The 22,701-nt window shown below is 40.3% G+C and overlaps 1 protein-coding gene across 1 annotated transcript in view; it reads left to right on the top strand.

The window, feature by feature from the left end:
* Positions 1–22,701, top strand: part of HMGCLL1 (3-hydroxymethyl-3-methylglutaryl-CoA lyase like 1) — a 174,981-nt gene that overhangs the window by 106,558 nt on the left and 45,722 nt on the right. Inside the window, exons 6-7 of the mRNA XM_004696344.2 lie at positions 717–780; positions 4,540–4,728. Of these exons, the coding sequence (XP_004696401.1) occupies positions 717–780; positions 4,540–4,728 (253 nt within the window). The remainder of the gene's footprint in view (positions 1–716; positions 781–4,539; positions 4,729–22,701) is intronic.

Here is a 22,701-nt window from a genome sequence, read left to right on the forward strand (position 1 = left end):
GGGGGGGGGGTGAATGTGGGTGGGTGATTAATGACTGTACCTAAATGAGGCCAAAACATCCAGATGGGAGTAGAGAGAGAAACTCACTAAGTCATCTACATGTCCTCTCGATATCATTATATCATTCCAAAGACCCGGATGCTTAGCTATTGAATGGATATGATTAGTTGAATACATTATACATTCCACTGTTATTTGCTAGGTAAACTATTAGCATGCTGCTGTAGTATAAATGAAACAATCACAATAACACAATGGTTAAAATTCTTGGCTGCAACCGAAAAGTTGGTCCGTCCAGCCCACGGGCCTCTCTCTCCACTGCAGAACGAGACGCAGTCTGCTTCCAGGAAGTTTTATGGGCTTGGCAACCCTCGGGGGCACTTCTCTGCCTTCCTGTAGGGTTGCTATCAGTCAAAATCAGCTCAAAGGCAATGAGTTAGTAGGGCCAGGCTCACAATTTAAAAAACGCCCACTATTTTATTCTTATCTTTCTTCACATAAAGATCTCAACATTTAATTTGAGCGATAATAAATTATGAGACCAATTGAAAATAAATTAGTCTTCTATGAGGATGAAAATAATAATGAGACCTAGCGTAAAAAGAGCAAAGGTTTGCTGCTCTTGGAGCTATTTGCTCATCTAAAATAAGGATGGGAATTAAAGACTGACCGATCCAGTGGATGCATATTTATGTGTGTGTGTATTTTAAATTTAGGTATGTGTCATGTGCCCTGGGCTGTCCCTACGAAGGAAGCATTGCACCACAAAAAGTGACGGAAGTAAGTATTTCAGGTCTTTCCAGCACATGGTGAAATGATGTTTGGTATTTTTTAAAGTGGGTTTGTTTCCTTGCCTTTATTGCATCAGTTTAACAAAGACTAAGGGAGACTATCCTGAAAGAGATGAGTGGGAGCTAATACTTTCATTTTCAAGGGTGCCCCAAATTAAATCAGAGTTGAGTCTTAATGTTTGGGTGCTAAAAATCAGAGTGAGAAAACATCAGCTGTGTTTGCTTTGGCTTTGTTTGTGTTCGTTTTTTCTTTTAATGTGGAAAGAACATAAATTGTTGGAACATTGTGTATGAACAGGTAAGCTTTATTTAGGTTGTTTATGTACACTCATTTGTTTCCCTGCAAAATACCACACAGATACTAGGAGACATGCTGCTTCAGGGTTTTTATTACGTTGAAATGGATGGTGCTTCTAGGGTCTATGTTCCCAGAAAAGTATTATAGCAATCGAGTATCATTTCTAAATCCTCCTTACAGAAGTTCGAGCATTTGTTTTCTATTCTCATTCATTAATTGATACTAATGAACACAAATATGAAGTGTGTTAATTTATACTTCATATTGAAAAGGTGGTTGAATGTGTTAATATAGTATTAATGGTGCTAAAGCAGAAAGGTGACACTATTAGGAATCAACATTTAGGAAAGACAAACTTTACCATTGTCCTTATCATTGCTTTTTTGAAATGTCTTGCACCATTTTTAAATGAGGGATATTTCATGGCTTATTAGTCAAGTAAGACTGTCATCTACTATGAAATAATAAAGCTTACATTTTATAGTGCTTCACTTGCAAGAGCCCCTTCTAAGGGTCTGTCTTTAATTTCTATTTAGAATTACATATTCTTTTCTTTGAAAACACTTAATTTATAAAACAAAGTAAAAAATAAAATAAATATATGAGACATGAACAACAAACACACAAAAAAACCCACTTCCCAAATTGTGCAACTTCTGACTGTCCAGAACTTGGATCCATCACTACCTGTACAATAAAACAAGAGCTTTTTTAAATGCCTCCTGCCATCCTTAGAGAAATCACACCCCTCCAAGATCTCCATTCCTCCCCCAGGAGGTCTGAGGTGCTACTGAAGAGCATCATGGGGCAGGCAGATTATAAGCGTTCTATGTTCATGATCCCCATGGGTCTTCTCTGCTATCCTACTCTAGTTCATGCTCAGCTCCTACTCACTGAAATGACCATTTTAAACTCGGTTCACTTTGTTCAAACCTGTACTCCATTCATTTTCTCTCCCACATGTACACCTGCTCCATCGGAACAGAATGTGTTCTTTTGACCCTTGAACATGTTTCATCCAGGGGGAAAGTGTATTCATGTAGGAGATACTGAGGCAGTTACCTAGAGCCATCTTCCTAACCCTAAACAGCTCCATCAAAGAACTGCTACCGTGATGGCTTCCACTTTTCTCATGTGCCACCAGCGCTTCCTCACACGCCAGGAGGATTTCTAGGTCATTCATGCCATTGAGATCCATCTTCATAAGATCAGGACTCACCGCTTGTGTCACAAAATGAAACAAATAAGATCATGTCCCGGCCTTACCTCATTTGGATTTGCAGCAGAAGGAGGGAATGTGGACCGCTCCCTCCTAAGAGTTAGTACCTAGCTGAAACCCTGTGTCTATCATTTGTATCCACTTGACCTCACACTTACATGATTTCTTCCCATGCCTTGTGTTGCTCCTCAGTTTTTTCTCCTTGACCATGAAATATACAAATTCATAGACATGCATGTGTGTAAGAACGAGCTTTATGTACAAGAGCAATTGAATTTTGAGAAAAATCCCAGGCAAGACCAGATCAAGACCATAAGTCTGACATTAGCCCATGTCTGATATCAATCTATAAATTCCTCTTCAGACTCATGCAACACATGAAATGACGCCAAATGCAGGAAGATCTCAGGCCAGTGGGTGGAAAGTCCTGAGGATCCAGTGGCGGTGGAGATATCTTAGAGCTGGCAGGGGTCTCTACTTGGCTCCTCCAGCTCCAGAACTCTAGCATTGCTCCACATGGCTTGTCAACAGAAATTTTTCATAGGGAGTGAGCATGTGCCCCGTCTCCAGAGAACTATTGATCTCCTTATGGACTCCAAATGAGGTCATCAAGCTGTGACCTGACTGATAGGCTAAACTCCACCCCTTCACTCTTAATACTCAAATTGACAACAGATTATGAAACTACCAGACCTACATTACCCAATCCTTTCTGAGTATTCTTTATTCAGTTTTTGATATTACATATAGAGGATCCCTGTAAATCATAAATTTGATTATATTACCACCACCTCCTCTTCTATAAGAATTTCCCATTCTTCTTATGATAAAATCTTTCATCAAAATATTAATCTTGGTTAGTAAGATTCTTCAAAATCTACCATGTGTTTATTTACCTTTCAATCCCTATCTGGCTTTCACTGTCCCCTTTAAAATTTTAATCTATCTATCTACCTATCTATCTATCTATTCATCATCTCCACCCCCGCCTCTCCCCCAGCCCCCTGCCATTACACTACCCTTTGCATCTGGTAAATTTTTAACTTCCTGGACATTGTTTGTATTTTATTCTTTAATTGCTTTCTATATTTCAATATGTACACATACCCTTTGCATTTGATATTTCACCTGGCACATTTTCCTCACGTCCTTCTGTAGCACAGACTACTTTACCCTAAGTTGACCGTTAGGCCTTTCCCACATGGTGGATCTAGGTAGAATTCCTTTGTTCTTCTGCTCTGAGAATCCGATTTCTTTCTGTAAAAATTCTTATTTTAGCTTATTCTGACACATTCTTGAGTAGGACTGACTAAATTATATGCCGATTTAGCCCCTGACTTGTGATGATATGAACAATGCCCCTATGTGTTCCCCCATTATATCCCTTTGCCTATCCCAGTGCCTGGCATAAAAGAAGCTCTAAAAAAATACAGAACGATGAATTAATAAGTGAATGACAGTGTTCTAGCATGTGCTGTTCACAAAAAGCATATGCAATTATTAATATCATAGTTATATTCCAAGGTTATTTTGATTGATAGAATTAAAGCTTAGAAACATGTTAAATGTGAGTATTGTGTCCTACATATTAGGCAACGAGACATAAATAGAAAAGTTGATCTTCAGCCCACTGTCACATAACTAGCATGACAGTAAATAGGATTTAAAGCTAGAATCCATGTCATTGTCGGTGTATCATACTGCCTTCACACAAGTTCACAAGCCTCTTTGAAAGTAATGTTAATAACTGAACTTTAAAGGACCTTAAAATGTATCTAACGCAGCTGCAGCTATCTACAAGTTTGAAAAAATTAGGCTCAGACCTGCAAGCATAATATTGATATCCTTGACCTCTAAACTTATGCTCCAATAGATACTGTTTATAAAGCAAATCTGTCCTGTTTCTGTTGGAATAAGTCTTGAGACCGTAAGCCTCCCATTACTAAAACTGTAGTTGCTAATTGTATATTGAGCATCTATAGAACACTAGTCATGAACGGCCAAAAGAAATCTAAATATTGTGAAAAGTTAACCATAGTAATGTCATTAAAAGTTTTATATAATGCTTAGGATTTAATGTGGAAGGAAAAAAATGTGTTTTCCACATATGGAAGTTTTATGTATTTGATTTCATTTGTCAATGTTTCCTCTAGATGATGCTGGCTCAGGACTGACAGGTCTTGAGTCTGTTCATTCCCATTGTTTGACCAGCACTCCACCTTTCTCAACAGGTGGCTAAGAGACTCTACGGTATGGGCTGCTATGAGATCTCCCTGGGAGACACAGTCGGAGTGGGAACCCCGGGAAACATGAGAAGAATGTTGGACAGTGTCCTGAAAGAAATCCCACCGGTTGCCCTTGCTGTTCACTGTCATGACACGTATGGACAAGCCTTAGCAAATATCCTCACAGCACTTCAGGTATCTTCCATTCTGTTGTGTTTCTGATTATTGATATCACATTGTATAATAAGAATGTTTATGGGATATTATAAACATGATGCTTAAATAGTACCTGTCATATGACAGGCAGTTTGGAAATATTTGTAGCACGCATATTTGTTAGGGCAACATGGTCTCTTATTACTGTTCATGTGATATGAAAATATCTCTAAAATTGTTATTTTTAGAGCATTAAAACCATCAAGGCTACGTTTACTTGGTTCAACATCCATATGCTCTAAACCACGAAACTTATAGACTGAAATACGGTAACATTTTGAAGAGTGCAGAGCACAAAGACAGTATAGGGTTCCATTGTAACCATGTAACTAATTCTCCTTCTGACAATTTGCCATTCTACGAGGAGAAGATACAGTACTGAGATGTAGAATCTTTTGGCCCAGATGTTTTCCTAATGTGGGCAAGTTGAGCTAGCCTCTGTTTCTTATCAGAGGGTGTTCCATTTAGTTTAGTAACATTAGGAGATGTAGAAAGTTGGTGGGTTAATAATTACTTATTGAATCTTAACGACTACCATTAGTTTATATATTTATAAGAATAGAATTATTTTCCCTTTTTTATATTTATGAGAATTCAACTTTGTATTTTTAAGCATAGAACTGAAAAGCATTTTAGAAGGGTAACTGAGAGGAATTACTGAAATCATAATGAAGGCTGAACATGGTAGTGGGACAGGAGGAAAGCATAAGGAAATAGAGGAAAGGAGTAGGAGGCAAAGGGTATACATAGAGGCCTAAATACAGACATGTACATATGTAAATATATTTATGATTATGGAGGAAATAAATCTATGTGCATATATTTATAGGTTTAGTAGTAGGGTAGCAGGTGGACATTGGGCTTCCTCGTGAGCATTCCCTTAATACAAGAGCACTTTGCTCAGCTAAACGGTCATTCCAGGACACCCACCTTCCCGACATGATATCTGAAGACAATCGTGTGCATAAGCAAACATGGTGAAGAAAGCTGATGGTGCCTAGCTGTCAAAAGACATAGCTTCTAGGGTCTTAAAGGCTTGAAGGTGAACAAGCGGCCATCTAGCTCGGAAGCAACAAAGCCCACAGGGAAGAAGCACACAAGCCTGTTTGATCATGAGGTGAAGGGATCAGGTAGCAGAGACCAAAGAACAAAAACCATCACTGTGTGATCACCTTCCCCATATAAATGCTGAAGACGAATGTGAGCATAAGTAAGTGTGGTGAAGAAGGCTGATGGTGCCCGGCTATCGAGAGATATAGCATCTGGGGTCTTAAAGGCTTGAAAGTAAACAAGCGGCCATCTAGCCCAGAAGCAACAAAGCCCACATGGAAGAAGCACACCAGCATGTGTGATCAGGAAAGGTCCAGGGGACCAGGGATCAACACCAAAGAGGGGTGGGGGAATCATATCATCTGAATGTGGGGAACACGTGATGGGGACCCAATGCCCATCTCTAGACAACTGGACATCCCTTGCAGAGGGGTAGTGGGGAGGAGATGAGTCACTCAGGGTGCAGGGTAGCATTAATGAAATTCACAACCTTCCTCTAGTTCTTAAACACTTCCTCCCCCCCACTATCATGATCCCAATTATACCTTGCAAACCTGATTAGACCAGAGGATGCATAGCAGTGAAGATGGGAACTGGAAACACAGGGAATCCAGGACAGATGAACCCCTTAGGACCATTGGTGAGTGGCAATACCGGGAGGGAAGGGGAGATGGAAAGGGGGAACCAATTACAAGGATCTACATATAACCTCCTTCCTGGGGAATGGGGAGCAGAAAAGTGGGTGAAGGGAGACGCCGGGCAGTGTAAGATATGATAAAATAGTAATTTATAAATTATCAAGGGTTCATGAGGGAGGGGGGAGTGGGCAGAGAGTTGGGGGGGGGAGTGAGGAGCTCATTCCAGGAGCCCAAGTGGAAAGCAAGAGTTTTGAGAATGACGAGGGCAACGAATGTCTGAGTGTGCTTTACACAATTGATGCATGTGTGGATTGTCGTAAGAGTTGTATGAGCCCCAATAAAATGATTTTAAAAAGAAAGAAAAAGGATTATTTTAAAGTTAATGTTAGATTTTCAAACTCGGCCACAAAGATTTTGACAACTAAAGATAAGACTATATGAAAGCATTTTGCTAGGACAGAGAATCAATATGTAAAGCTTAACACTACAGTCCTAATACGTACAACTACTTGGCAGATGTTAAAAAAGATGTGAGGATCAAGGCCCACAAGGGTTTATTTTGACTTTGGAACACATGTGCACAAATCCTTATTTATCCTCTGGAAGCAGACAAGGAGCATTGTATTGAATCAGAAAAATGAGCAAACATTCTCCCATGGTCTTTTAGTGTGGGTAGTTTTACAATATTTCTTTACCAAGTATTCTAGTTTCTAAAACAATAGAGAACAAGGCAGCACTCCTGAAGTTTATTTTCTAACTTTTAAAAGTCTACTTTTTAACATGATTTCAGGGAACATTTATAGAACAAATTGGCTGACTGACCATTCATCCATGCACATTTTATTTCATGCCACTTATGGAAATCCGTACAATGTGATAGCACTTTTTGTGATTCCGTCTTGTTTGCCATTATTGTTCTTCTTTCATATTAATTTCTGGATTCTGAACTTTATTTTGTTCAAAACCTGGCCTTCTGGTCACCTATGGTCATTGTTCAAATGAGTATTTACCTCAGTGGTCTTATATTTTCCTCTTTAGACCTCTCTATTTTCTGGCTGAAGGTTAAGTGATGGGGGAGAATTCAGTTCCAGGCCTGAAGGGTAAATAAGGGCATCTTAGTCTACAGACATTCTGTGTTCCTCAGACCTGTGAGCCTGGCCTTTGTGTAATTGTGACCTTGAGTTTGGTTCAGTTTCCCCCTCCTGATCTGTCGAGGGCCCTGTCCTGTCGCTCCTGTCAGCACCCCTAACTCACATGCAATATTGAGATGAGATGACACACGCTTACTTACTGAAAGTCAGGAGGACTTGAAGCACTTGCTGATGAAGATCAAGGTTACAGCCTTCAGTACGGATTGAAACTCCATGTAGAGAAAACCAAATTCTTCACAACATAGATAAGATCATAATCACCAGACAAATTGGAGTTGTCATGGATTTCATTTAGCTCAGATCCACAATCAATGCTTACAGAAGCAGCAGTTAAGAAACCAAACTATGTATCTCATTGGGCAAATCTGCGGCATACAACCCCTTTCAAGTATTGGAGAGCAAGGAGATCACTTTGAGGACGAAGCAGCACTGGTCTGAGCCATGGGATTTTCAGTCACTTCATTTGCATGTGCAAGTGGACGTTGAGTATGGAAGAATGAAGGACAGAAGCCGTTGCATTGTATTTCTGGTGAAGAAGTGCCCTGGACTGCGGGCGGAACAAACGCACCTGTCCGGGAAGAAGTACAGAGGGTGGCAAGATGTCATCTCAGGCTTAGACATCCTCTCTCAAAAGATCCGGCACTGGAAAAGGCCATTACTCTTGGGGAAGAGCAAAAGGGAGGTCCAAAAAGAGGAAGATCTTTGAGGAGACAGAGTAACGCAGTGGATCCAACAAAGAGCTCACACGTAACAACCAGGATGCGGATGGCGTTAGGCGCGGTCGGCACTGCTTCTTTTGGTTGTCCATTGGGCTGCTGTGAGTTGGAACTGACCAGACAGCACCTAATGGCAGCAAGAACAACTTCTTAGGTGGAGCAAGTCCCTGAATAACTGGCGTTTTCTCTCTCTCCTTTCTGTGTGAATATATCTCCTATATCGCAACAATTTAAGGAGTATAATATTTTTAGTATAATGTATTTGTATTATGCAATGCTAATTAATTTAATTCTTTGTGATAATGGACTGTCTGTATACAGTTTGGAAACGCAAAACTTCTGCTCTAGGGCTCTGTCTGCATCTTGAAAGTGCCCATGTGTAAACCCTGAGGGAATACTTAAAATTGGGTCTAAAGAACAAGAAGGAACTAACTCCACTAACTGTGTGGGCAGATGGGGGCGGGGGTGGGTGGGGTGGGATGTGGAAAATGCTTCAAACAGATGAAACAATATTTTGGCAAATGGAGTTTAGGGGAAGGGAGGACCATATTATAGGGACTGGCAAATGACTAAATTATTGTGTATTGAGGGAGTAATAGATAATCTACTTGCTGGCAGCTTCTGTGGCAGGCAGTAGGAAATCGTCTATAAGCCTCTGTAACTGGGGTTTAGGTGCAATACCGACTGGGGTTTCCTGTCTGAATGCGGGAGGGGAGGGCTGCGTGCGATAGGGTTGAGACTGCCGTGGTACCCTTCAGCTTTGCGCTGTACTCCCCAGAGCTGCTTTTCATAAACACAGTGTAAAAAGGTGGATATGCGTTTAAAGGGGGTTGAATCATAAATAAAACGACCGAAGGTCAGAGAGGCTAAGTAAATGAGCAATTGTAGAAAAGGGCCAGAAACATGGACGGGCCAGGTAACGAAAACCAGGGCAGAGATGTGACGCTGTCCATCTTCTCTGCTGCCCACGGCCGCGGCCTGCATTCACGGAGACTTCCATCCATTGTCGACAGAAGGAAGAACTACACGCTGGCGCAGCACTATGAGAATCCTGCATGCGCAGCACGTTGATAGTCAGAAATACACTGAGGCACAGGGAAGGGCTTTGACAAACTGAGGGAGCCCATGAGTGCCCTCGTCTCATCCTCCAGCCCGGGTCCCCACAGCCGCGACAGCGCACCGCGGTTTCGCTCTAGGGGAGGAGAAAACGTGTCCCGGAAGAAAGCTGACTGTATTAAACAGACAGGAAATCAGAGAAAGTGCAGCTTCATTATGAACATGGCTAACCTTGGCGTCAGGAAGCAGTGGTCATACTTCATTACTTAAAATAGACCTTTTGAAGTGCCTTCTAATAAAATTGATGGTGGACATGGAGTGGATAGTATTTGCTTTAATTTGGGGGTGGGGAAATAGTTTACAGTGCTCCAAATTGGAAGTGAATATTAAAGCAGGGAGACATGTAATAAATGGAAACTTGGCCACAAAGATAGGAAACAAACGAGAGTTATAAATGGAACGACCCGTATGCAGTCTGGAAATCACATACTAATCGTGTAGTAGAAAAATCTTTCTTGGGCTCCCAGGCTTTATTGTATTCTTTTATTACTTAAACATATGACTTGTAGGATTGTAGATGGTGTAAGGGAGGCAAATTTCATAATAATCAGTTATTGTTGACCAGAGAAATTATTTCTAGACTATAGATTTTATTTCAGGGTATTTCGAACCACACAAAAGTGAAAAAAAATGAAAATGAAGTGACAAAATGAACAAAATTCTAGTAATGGAACAAACTTACATGGTTCCATATACTTGTCTTATTATTTTTAATGTAAAAATTGAGCTTCATTCTCCTATATATTCCCAATTACCTATGCAAAACACCAGTTAACAAAACGCTTAATTTACTTTAATGTCCAGCAACTATTCAATTTCTATTTTTCTCTGCTAAAATGATTAGAATTTTTATAAAAGGGAAAAAACCCGAATAAACAAGTAAGAGCCAATATCACAAATAACAATCACCTGGATTTGGTATCATAGACACAAAACAGGACAGGCAATATTTAGCCTGAAGAAATATATGCCTTTCCCTGTCTTAAACCTAGGACACTTTTTTGATAATATGCCTTTCCTCATAATGTTTTCCATATGATCATTATTTCCTTGAAGGAAGACAACATTATTTTCCTAATTTTAACATCAAAAGCATTTATTTTTTATATTGGTACTAAATCCTGTTTAAATACTTAAAATAAACAGCCAATCTTTCTTCGTGCATTTTGTTCTGAAGATCTCAAAATTGCTTCTAAAAATTGTTATCAATAGTTAGATGAGCCTCTGTTTTCTAGAATGTGAAAAATGAAAATGAACTTGATGATGCCTGCCTCCCTGGATTTTTCAAACGTGCCATGAAATGCCAAGTACCTAGAACAATGCCTTGGCAATAATGTCCTTGATTAATCTGGACCGCCAAGTATTAACAAATGTATTGCAATCCGAGGGAGCCTGGAAGACAGAGTAGGACTAGTCGTTGAGGTTACAAAGACTTCAGAAGGTTAAAGGAGCAGACCCAGATTTTCTCCCTCGGAGCAACTGGTGGGGTTGAACTGTTGACCCCTCGTTAGTTCAGTGCCTAACCCACAATGCCACTAGATCCCTGGGGGTGCAGTTCAGTTATCGTTGGACTTGTCACTGAAAGGTCAAGCAGTCTAATGCACCAGTCCCAGACAGCACGTCAGTGCTATCTATTCCGGTAAAGAGGTGCTCGTTAGTCAGTTCTAAATCAAAGCAAATCTGTGCACCACAGAGTGAAACACTGCCTCGTTCGACACCCTCCTCACAATTGTTCCAGTGTTGCATCCCATTGTTGCAGCCACTGCTGTCAATCCTACATGTCAATCCTCTTTTTCACTTCCCTGAAACTTTATGAGGCAGGATGTCCTTCCCCAGGCCTGATTTCTTCTGACAACATGTCCGGTAGTATGTAAGACAAAGTTTCACCACCACCTCTAAGAACACTCTGGTTGTACTTCTTCCAAGACAGGTTTGTTTATCCCATAGGTGGCCCATTGGGCTAGTCCAGGTAGACTAGAGAAACAAATCCATAGAAACTCATATGTGTGTAAGAGAGAGTTTTATAGAAAGCATCCCGCTGGACAGTGTAAGATATGACAAAATAATAGTAATTTATAAATTATCAAGGATTCATGAGGAAGGGGGGAGTGGGGAGGGAGGGGGGAAATGAGGAGCTAATACCAAGGGCTCAAATAAAAAGCAAATTGAGAATGATGATGGCAACAAATGTACAAAGGTGCTTGACACAATGGATGCATGTATGTATTGTGAGTATGAGCCCCCAATAAAATGATTAAATTAAAAAAAAAGAAATCATCCCAACCCAGTCCAGTCCAAGCCCATAAGTCCAATATTAGCCCATATGTCTGATACCAATCTACAAAGTCCTCTTCAGACTCATGAAACACATGCAATGATGCCGAATGCAGGACGATCACAGGCCAGTGGGTAGAAAGACTTTGGATCCACAGGCGTTGTAAGCATCTCAGCCCTGGCAGGGGTCTCTACATGGCTTCCCTAGGTCCAGAGGTCTGGTTGCATCAGGGTAGGTCCATGTGGCTTCTCCGCGGGGATGTCTTGTGGGAAGTCAGCAGAGAGAGAGAAGTGTCTCTTGCCTCCAAGGAAGAAATCAGATTTCCCAGAATCCGTAGGGGAAGGCCATGCCCACACAGAAACCTCATTGGCTATGACCCAATGGACAGACCAGACTCCACCCCCTCACTCATAATCTCTCAAATTGACAAGCGACTATATAACTACCACACCCATGGTATTTTCAATATTATTCTCTAGCACCAAAATTCAAAAGCATCGATTCTTCTGTAGTTTTCCGATTTCAATGTCCAACTCTCATTTGCATATGAGGTGACTGAACATGCCATGGCTTGAGTCAGGGTCACCTTCAGCCTCAAAGTGACATTCTTGCTTTTCAATACTCGAATGTTGTCTTCTGCAGCAGATTTCCCCAGAGCAACTCTTCGTTTGATCTCTCGACTGCTGCTTCCAGAAGCATTGATTGTGGATCCAAGCTAGACAAAATTCTTGCAACCTCAACCGTTTCTCCATTTGTCATGATGCTACCCAGTGGTCAGGTGGTGAGGATTTTGATGTTCTTTACACTGAATTGTATACTGAGTATACATTGAGTTGTTCCAGCAGAACTGGAACAACTAGAGTTCCAAACTGAAGGCTGCAGTCCTTAATCTTTACCAGCAAGCGCTTCAAGGCCCCCTCACTGTCAGCAAGTACGCCTGTGCCATCTGCATATGGCAGGCTGTTAATAAGCCTTCCTGTAATCCTGATGCTGCCTTCTCCTTCCAGTAGTCCAGCTTCTGTGATGATTTGCTCAGCCTACAGATTGAATAGATTTGGTTTCTCAGATATATGCCTACTGCATACCTTTCTGATTTTAAACCACTCATTATTCCCTGTTTATTTTACACAGCTGCCTCTTGACCCATGTTATGCATGAGAACAATTAAGTGGTCTGGAATTTGGATTTATGCCAAGGCTATGCATAGTTTATTATAACACACATAGTAGAATGTCCTCCCATAGTCAATAAAACACAAGCAGACCCCTTTCTGGTAGTCTCTGCTTTAGTCAAGATCCCTGTGACATCAGCAACACTATCCCTTACTCTATGTGGGGAGAGTGGGGATACATTTGGAGATTGAAGCCAATGCCTTGGAGCAATTTGTGTACAAATTATTAATTGGGGCACTAACTTGCTCTATGAATTTTCACTGAATGTGCAAAAGCACATTCAAAAAATTAAAAAAAAAACAGTAACAGGTCACCAGGCCTTTCTTCCTAGGTTCCTTGAACTTCCCAGGGAATCTCTTCATCATAGGTGAGCCTGGTGATACTTGGCAAACTAACAGTATAGCTTCCAACATAATAGTGATATGAAAACCGCCATAGGGTGACAGAGTAACAGATGGGTGGTGGAATCGACTTTTAGTTAACAAGTTTTCTTTTATTCTGATTTTGACACAAAGTAACAAATTGGATTTTGTCTCCAGGGTTAACATAATTTTCATCTACTCCCCTATATCCATAGGTATGTAATGGGTAGTTGAGGAAAGTTGCTTCTTAGGGTGATGATTAGATCATATTAGACTGACATCCAACACTTGGCTAATTAGTCACAAGCAAACTCATATTTTCATGTGTGAATTTTGCTGGCTGGCCATGCGTTAACTCAGGTGTATGCTTATATTATTTCATGTATTTGCTAATCTTGAAAGCAATCGGTTCATTCTAGATCATAGTCTTAGCTTAGACTACGGGTCTGCAAAGCACACCTATGTAAGAGAAGCTGGATCACTTCAAGGTTTCTGTCTTATTTCAGCCATCCTTAATTTTCCTCCATGATACTAAACTGTTCGATCAGTATTCTGAGAGATGTGAAGTCCAAGGCTTCAAAAATGATGTTTCAAGGCAGTGAAGAGTTTTTAAAGAATTAAGCGCAGACTGGCTGATTGTCTGAGTTACTTTAGAATATTTCATAGTCAGCTGGAGATCATCTTCATCAGAAGATAGTAATGGGTGTGAAAGTAGACCATCATGAAAGCAAACAATGAGCCATGTGACACTTTCCAACAGTGCACATGATGGTGACGACGGATATACGAGCGTGGGAGTTACCAGCCCTAGAGAATTATGCGACTGTACAACAAGGAGAGCCCAACAGTGGAAGTGCAGTCACCGATTGACTTTTTGATAAGGGTTTCTTTGATTTCATTGCTTCAGAAGCCAGCTTAAACCATCACCAAATGGAAACAAGTCACAAACTCTTTGCTAAAGCTTCCCAAGGGAGGAAAGTTATTTTCCTGAAAGCCAGGGATATAAAAAAACTTCTTGGTTTACATAAATTAATGGAATGAAAAAGGCAGAATGGAAAGATTGCTGGTCAGCTGATCTTTTCCTTAACTTGCCAGTATGCCCCCAAACCATAATTAGAAGGAGTCTCCAGAAAATCCTTGCATTCTCCATTTTCATGTGACTTTATCAGCGGCTCTTTTTGTTGTCAGGTGCTGCCAAGTGGGTCCCGGCTCACGGCAACACTGTGGACAACAACAGGAACGATGCCCGCTCCTGCCCCAGGATCCATTGTTCATATATTTGTGCCCATTGTTGCACTCATTGTGTTGACCCATCTTGTCGAAAGCCTTCCTCTTTTTCACTGCTTTTCTACTTTATCGGATCCCTCCTGGTGTACTGATTATGCATTGGGCTGCTTACTGCAAAGTCAGCAGTCCGAAAACACCAGCCAGCTGGGCTTGAGAAAGAAGAAGCTTTCTACTCCCGCAGAGAGTTACAGTCTTGGAAACTCACAGGGAGCAGTTCTACTCTGTCCTACAATGTCGCAATGAGTCAGAATCCACTCGATGGCTGCGTTTGGTTTGGTTTTCTACTTTACCAAGCATGATGCCCTTCTCCAGGACTAGTTTCTCCTGAGTAAAGGACCCTGTTAAATGGCTCTGCATCTAAAAAATGCTGACTTCACAATGTCAAACCTCTTTTGGATCACTTCGTTCCAGAATTTAAGTCTTTATATATCCCCAGACAGCACTCCAATGATACAATGGAGAATGCATGCAGCATCAGAGGATAAAATACTACAAAATAATAAAAGCAATGGGATTTTAGTGAAGATGCATTGTGAAAGCAAGACAGGCTACATTGGCAACAACAATATTTATTCAGGTAAATGTAAAAAGTCACAAGACACTAAATTATCTGTTCTATGGCCTTGTCTTGGTTCTTGGCATTATATTTATCAAGATATTTACAAGAACAGCATGCCTACTGTTGAGATATTATTGAAAAACAAAGCTATATTCTGTGGTACTGTAAATATGGATAGAGACTTGCCAAAATTACTAATAAAAATATCAAAGGACCTTCAAAGAAGAGAAATGGTCTTTTTGCAGGAAGGATTTATTAATCTTGTTATATGGAAAAACAAAGGCCAGTGCACATGATCTCAATTATTCATGATCTACACATGGCATAACAAGCCTGCATGCATACTGGGCTATAGCAGGTATAGGGCAGGAGTCCATCAAACATGTCAATATGTGGTGAACAGCCGTGTCATACCGCCTTCTATTTAATCACTTGTGCCTTATTCAATGGAGTTAAATTTTGCTCAAACTATAGTTTCCAACCAGAAAACAAAGAAAGAGAAACATTGACTCTAGAAATAGCTGGAGCATGGATAACTATTAATACAAGTGACTGAAGCACAAGAACCTGGCAGTGCTTTTAGTATCTCCAGAGGAGTTCTGTGTAAAGGGTCACGTGTGAGTTTTTCAGGAAAAGTAGATTCTGTTTAGAAATAATAGTAAGTAGTGAGGGGGAAAAAATCCCATTTAGGTATGTAAAGTATGGTCTTCCAAAGGAAAGCTCAGCACACTCGATGTGGTTGCAAAATTCATGTATTTTTGCACATGGGTAAATGCCACACAGTATACCATATCCCTTAAAATATTAATTATATGTAAATGTTTCATTTCAATGCATGACATATAAATAAAGTACACTGAATTGTATTTAGATATTTCATCTTAGATTCAATTGAGAAAGTAGCCAGCTGCACAGGATAGTTGTAGCCTAAAATAGCTGGTGAGCAAAGCTGAAAGGCAACATTTGCAAAAGTTCCTACTGTAATATGGTAAAAATTAGAAGCATTCTATTTTCCTGTAATATCTGATGCTTAGAATATAAACATGGGAACTCACTAAGAGAAACACTTTGTCCATTGCATTCCACCCATTATCAAGCAGGCAAATAAGTGTGTGTGTGGGGGGGGAGTGGGAACTGTGGATTCATCATCTGAATATCTTTATTATTATTCATTCATGTCTTTTTATCATCGGTTTTCCTGCTATACCAGCTCTTTAATATAAAGTTGACTATAGGTAAAAGCAAACAAAGACCGACTTAAAGATAATTCTGACTTATAGGCACCCAAAATAGAGCTTTTGAGGCTGTTAAATCCCTCATTTTCTACTGAGGGATGGTTGGTAGGTCTCCCCTGCCCACCTTGTGATTTGCAGTCCAACCCAATACCACCATCACAGCTCCTTATCTGCGGTCTTACTCACTGCCGTCCAGTCAAAGTCAACTCCTAATGACTCCATAGGACGGGGTAGAACTGTCCACGTGAGTTTTTGAGATGGTAACTCTTTATGGGAGCGGACATACCCTCTTCCTCCTGCAGATAGATTTCAAACTGCTGACCTTGCAATTAGCAGCCCAATGCATTATCACCAGTCCACCAAGGCTCTTAGGAAATTATATGTATCCCTTGAAATCTCCACTAGCTTGCACTGGAGCATCTCCAAAGCACTAAATAGAGCAGCTTTTCTGGGACACAGATGCTCAGTAGAGCAGAGTTATACCCTGGGGTGCTAGTAAACAGAGAAGTGGGAAAGGTCCGTGCAACTGAGAGAGAAAAATGGAAGTTGTAATGCCTAGAGAATTTTCCCTAGGAGGTTGAGTGTTATGTATTAGCTTCATTTCTTGAGATTCCTCACTATTTTCTTTTGCACTCAAAATTTGCACAAAAAAATCCCACCCTAAGTCATTGACTTTCACACTACTGTTATCTGTCTTTAAGTTCCCATTTTCCCAGAGAGAAGAAGGCTAACAAATTAGAGCGCATGTTTATTCTTTTAAAGGAAATATTACGCATCATTTCAAATAATGATAGAGTTAATCAAAATATTCCTTGCTCTTCTTAGCAACTCCAACTTAATTTGTGTGGCCATTTTAATTCTCCACCACGTCTGACAGTTTGTCCTACCATGGTGTGGTGGCTTTTGCGTTACTCTGATGCTGGACTTACCACCAAAGTCACTCAGTTTCAACAGCGCTCCCGGCCTAAGAGCAGATTATTAAGAAGCAATAGGCTATTCACTTCAGAGCAATTAGCCACTGAAAACCATATGGATATCATCAAAACATCATCAATTAATGAAAACCTAATGAACAGCAGCAGAATATTGTAAGAGATAGTGCTGGAAGATAGGGCCTTCGTTTGGATGGCAGGCAAAATATGATCAAGGCAGAGCTGCCTTCTCAGAGTAGAACACATCATCTTTCTCACTAGGAGGTGGTTGGTGGTTTCAAACTGCTGACCACTATGCCAGCAGGGCTACTGGGTAGCTGAGGCAAGATCATGAGCTGAGGGAAAAATGATGAAGTTAGAGAGCTGAACAGAAATTTCAATGGCAACTCAAGAAGACAAAGTAAAATATTATAAGGAAATGTGCAAATATGTCAAGTTAGAAGACTCAAAAGAACATGCTCAGCATTTATTAAATTGAAATAACTGAAGGAAAAAAATCAAGCCTCTAATGACAATATTGAAAGATTCTATGGGAAAAACTGAATGATGCAGGAAGCTTCAAAAAGAGGAGGGAAAGAATACACAAGAGTCATGGTACCAAAGAGAATTAGTACACATTCAACCTTCTCAGGAGGTAGCATATGAGCAAGAACCAATGGTACTGAGAGCAGAAGACCAAACTGCATTGAAAACACTAGCCAAAAACAGTGTCCAGGAATTGATGGGCTACCGGTTGAAATGTTTCAGCAAGCTGATAAAGCACAGGAAATATGCAGTCACCTATGCCAAGAAATTTGGAAGGCAAATACTTGGCCAACTGAATGGAAGAGATCCATATCTGTGCCCATTCCAAAAAGTGGTGACTCAATGGAATGGACAAAGTATAGAACAATATCACTAATATCACATGTAAATACAACTTTTGCTGTGTATCATCCAACAATAGTTGCAGTAGTACATTGACAGGGACCTGCCACTGGTTCAGGCTGGATTTAGAAGAGTACATGGAACAAGGGATATAATTGCTGAAGTCAGATGGGCCAGAAAAATGTTTACTTGTGTTTCATTGTCTATGCACAGGCATTCCACTGTGTGGACCATAGTAAACCGTAGATAACCTTGAGAAGAATGAGAATTCCAGAACATGACATTGTGCTCATTTAGAATGTGTTTATCAATCAAGAGGCAGTTGTGTGAACAGAACAAGGGAATACTGCATGATTTAAAATCAGGAAAGGTGTGCATCAGGGTTGTATCCTCCCACTATACTTGTTCAAACTATATTGTGGGCAAATAATAATGGACAATGGATTATATGAAGAAGAATCCAGAATCAAGATTAGAGGAAGGCTTATTAACAACCTGTGAGAACCGGATAGCAAAGCCTTCCTTGATGAAATAGGACTCGAGGCACCTGCTGGTGAAAGTCAAGGATTTCATCTCCTAGTACGGATTCTAACTCAATGTAAAGACAGCAAAATCCTCACAACTGGATTGGACTAATTAGTAACACCATGCTAAATGGGGCAAAGATTGAAGTTATCAAGGGTTGCATTGTGCTTGGACCTACAAGCGATGCTCATGAAAGGAGCAGTCAGGATCACCTTGGGTAAATGGGCTACCTCTTTATTATTCATACTTTGGGTATGAAGGTAAGCCTGACCCAAGCCAGGGTGTTTTAACACATCATTCATAATGCATATGAAAGTTTGGCACCGCATAAGATAGGTAGAATAAATATCAATGCATTTGAGCTGTAGTGTTGGTGAAGAATATTGTAAGACCCATCGATCACTAATAGAATAAACATCTCTCAGAAGAAGTACAGCCAGAATGCTGTTTTGGAGTATGAATGGAAAGACTTTATTGTGAGTGTTTTGGACATGATCTCAGGAGAGACCAGTTCTTTGAGAAGGACATCCGATTCGTCAAAGTAGAGGGCCAACAAAGAAGAGAAAGGCCTTCAACAAGGTGTATTGACACAGTGGATGCAACGATGAACTCAAATAGAAGAACAACTGTTCGGATGATGCAGGCCGGAGTGATATATTGTTCTGTTGAACATCAATTAGCTATGAGTATGAACCAACTCAAAGATATCTCCCAACAGCAACATTTTCATCCTGGAAGTTAGATTCACCTGTATGTCTTTGTTTTTAAACACAGACTTCAAGCTCACTGCAACCATCAAGGCAATTGTGACTCATTGTGACCCCATAAGACAGTAGACCTTCCCCTTGGGTTTATGAGACTGTCTATCTTTATGGGGGTAGAAAGCCTCATCTTTGTCCATTAGAGTGGCTGGTGAGTTTGAGGAGGTGACCCTGTGATTTAGCAGTCTAACACATAACCCATTAAGCCCCTAGGGCTTCTTGTCTTTACCTTTACCACTTTATCACGTGGCAATTCTCTTCCTCTTTGATTCTTTTCTTTGTTCATGTAATGTATATTTGTAATCCAGAGGAAAGACTTTGCTCATTTTTACTTTTTGAAAAACATGGCAGTCTTCCCCTGTAAAGATGGAAACCCTTGGGAACATTAGGAGGCAGTTCTCGTCTGCGCTACAGGATTGCTGTGAGTTCGCTCCATGGCAATGGGTTTGCCTTGTGTTTGGATTTATTAAACTTTTCACAAACTACCCTTGTTTATTTGTACATATTTTGACCAGTAGAACTTTCAGTAATTATCTCCAATCCCATCTCCCTAAACATCTATGACATGAAATACCTAGATTCCTGTAGAAATGACTGACTTTCAGTCAACAGCAAGTCTCTCCATCCAAGAAATGCAGTAGAGGTTCCCACCGCTATGGGTTGTTTTTATTTACATATGTGGTCATTTTTTCTTTGTTGGACAGTCAACTTCAATCACTTTGGTTGGGAATCATTGTAATCTGTGTTTCTGATTTTATTCCTTATAGTGAATTGCTTCTTTCCGTGTCCTATCGATTACTTTTCCTTCATTCACAAATCATGAGTCTCCCCAGAGTTTATTTTCTTATTAAACAGGAATATGTCTTCAAATTTCTGAACACATTCTTATATTTATTTATTTTTAAAACATTTACATGTATTCATTTTACATGTATGAATGCATTGAGCGATTTCTTGGAGAAAACTTTTCATTGCAGGGTACAGAAAATATTTTTATGACATTGATTGCCCGAATTAGAAAAAGTTGAGGTTTGAAGAGGATGCTTTGAGAACTACACTCCTTTAACTTTGATCTCACAGTAACTACAGATAACTAAATCAAGCTCACATTTCTTAGTAAAACTGTTTTCAGTTCAGTGAACATTCTTAAAGGAAACATTGGTTTCAATAACCAAAACTTACTGTTTTCAGTTGAATGTCCAAATTCAAAGAATACTGTTTCCATTTGGAAAGGAAAGAAAATGTTATTTATTTTTCTATATAGGCATTCTGGATCCCTTCCTCTTCAAAATACATAAGATTTTATCATAACAGGCTTTACAGTCAATAGCATCAGTACCCCATTCAGCTGTCAGGAGACCTTCAGTGTGTTTTGGGAGTTGAAAAGCTTATCCCCAGTTCCATTCACTGGGAAGAAAGGGAACACACACACATCTTCTCACTTATAGACTCTCCTGCTGCCTGATATTTCATACAGACAGCAGTAAAAACCCACTCTCCCAACGATTGTGTGGATGGATGAATGCCCCCACCGGCCTGCACGCTTTCACTGTGCGTAGGGCATCCAGGTCGAACACAGAGGACAAGTGTGCTGCTTCTGCCCTTCCCTGTGTTAACCCTGGTTTGGAATCTATGAGGTGAAGGTCTTTAGGCTTCACCTGGTTCGACACCTGCACTCTCCGCCAGGCTCGCTCCCGCGGAACACAGGACTCTTCACCCTGTGCTTGCCTCCTGTGCAGGCTCTGTCTGTTTCTAGGTAGGAGCGGGGTGCGGTGGAGCAAGCCCCATTCACTTCTTTGGAGCTACCTTGGGTGACACCTCTCACACTGGCCAAGAGCACAAAGGTCAAACAAGCTGGGGAGCTGTGAAACCGAGGACTCCTAGCCAGCAGGCTGAGTGTTGATGTAGATTTAGATGCTGGTGAGCAGAAAAGGAGAGTCCCTGAGCGACTTTTCAGGGATCGAGGACTGAGGCTGGGCAGGGAGAGGAGGCCAGAGCTGGAAATCACAGTGTTCTGCTTCACTCTGATTTTGCATCATGGCCTGGTCTCGGGAACTTCACTTTGTAGACAAAATTGTCTCTTCTTCATGATAGCCTCGTTAAACAAACAAACACAGAATAATCGTCACATGGTTCTCCCACTGAGCAGCTAGAAAAGTTTGAGGCATCAGTCTTTTTTTATTAAGCAGCTAAACGCTTAACCATTGGAGTGGTGAATTCTTACCATCAGAGTACCATCAGAATACAAGGATTCCTAGGGTGTGTGACACCTTGTTAATTCAAAGTAATTTTGATTAAGAAATACAAATGCGTTTGTCAAGTGGTATTGATACTTGCTGATATGGTTATTTAAAATGACAGAATTTTACTGTAGGGTTGGAGAATAAGAAGTTTCATTCCTGACTGAAGTTAGAAATAAATAAGTGAATGTATGGTGCAAGTGTGAAACTTTGCCTGAATTATGAAGAAGTAGAAATAGAAGCACTAATCCTTTTACATGTTTAAATATGTTGAATTAAAAAAGATGGAAGCAATAATGAAAAGGAGCAAAGGAAGAAAATATTTTCTTGGTATTAAGCACTAAATGTCTGCCTGACAGAGCATTATCTTTTGGGGTTGTTTTTAAATATCTTAAGATAACTGTTTTTACTCTTCAGTATCATTACACAAACTTAGATATAGACACAACTACTATGAATTGATGCTTATATTTCTAAATTGTGAGAATTTACACGAGTTCTAATTTGCTGTGGATTTTTCATGAAGTGATAACTTGCCTATCTAACTGAGTTTACAGTTTTGCCTTGAACAAATAGATTGGAAGTATGTGTCAGGTATTGCAAACCTCAACAAGACAGAGAACTGCCCCATAGAGTTTCCTGGGTTGTAATCTTATAGAAGCATATTGCCACAACATTTTTCCTCTGGAAAGCTGAATAGGTTTGCACCATCAGTCTCTTTTATTAAGTGGTTGAATCTTTAACCATTGAGACATCAAAGTACCTATGATACAAGAGATACCTTTAGGACATGCCCTATCTAATTCATATATACCAGGAATGCCCTAAGAGCTGTAGCCAGGTGGTGGGGAAGGTAAATACACTTGGCAGCCAAGTGAAAGTGTGAAGGTTTGAGTTGATACAAAGTGCCTTGTGACAAAGATCTGACATTCTACTTCTGAAAAATTGTCCACTTAAAAGCTAATAAAGAACAGTTCAACTCAGACACAAGAAGCAGGCATGAGGTATATGGACACGAAGGCAACTGATTTTATAGTCAACTCAAATCTTGTATCCACTCACTTGC

This window comes from Echinops telfairi, unplaced genomic scaffold (assembly GCF_000313985.2).
Source record: "Echinops telfairi isolate 266 unplaced genomic scaffold, ASM31398v2 ScPeMD7_3533;HRSCAF=4204_1, whole genome shotgun sequence".
NCBI lineage: Eukaryota > Metazoa > Chordata > Mammalia > Afrosoricida > Tenrecidae > Echinops > Echinops telfairi.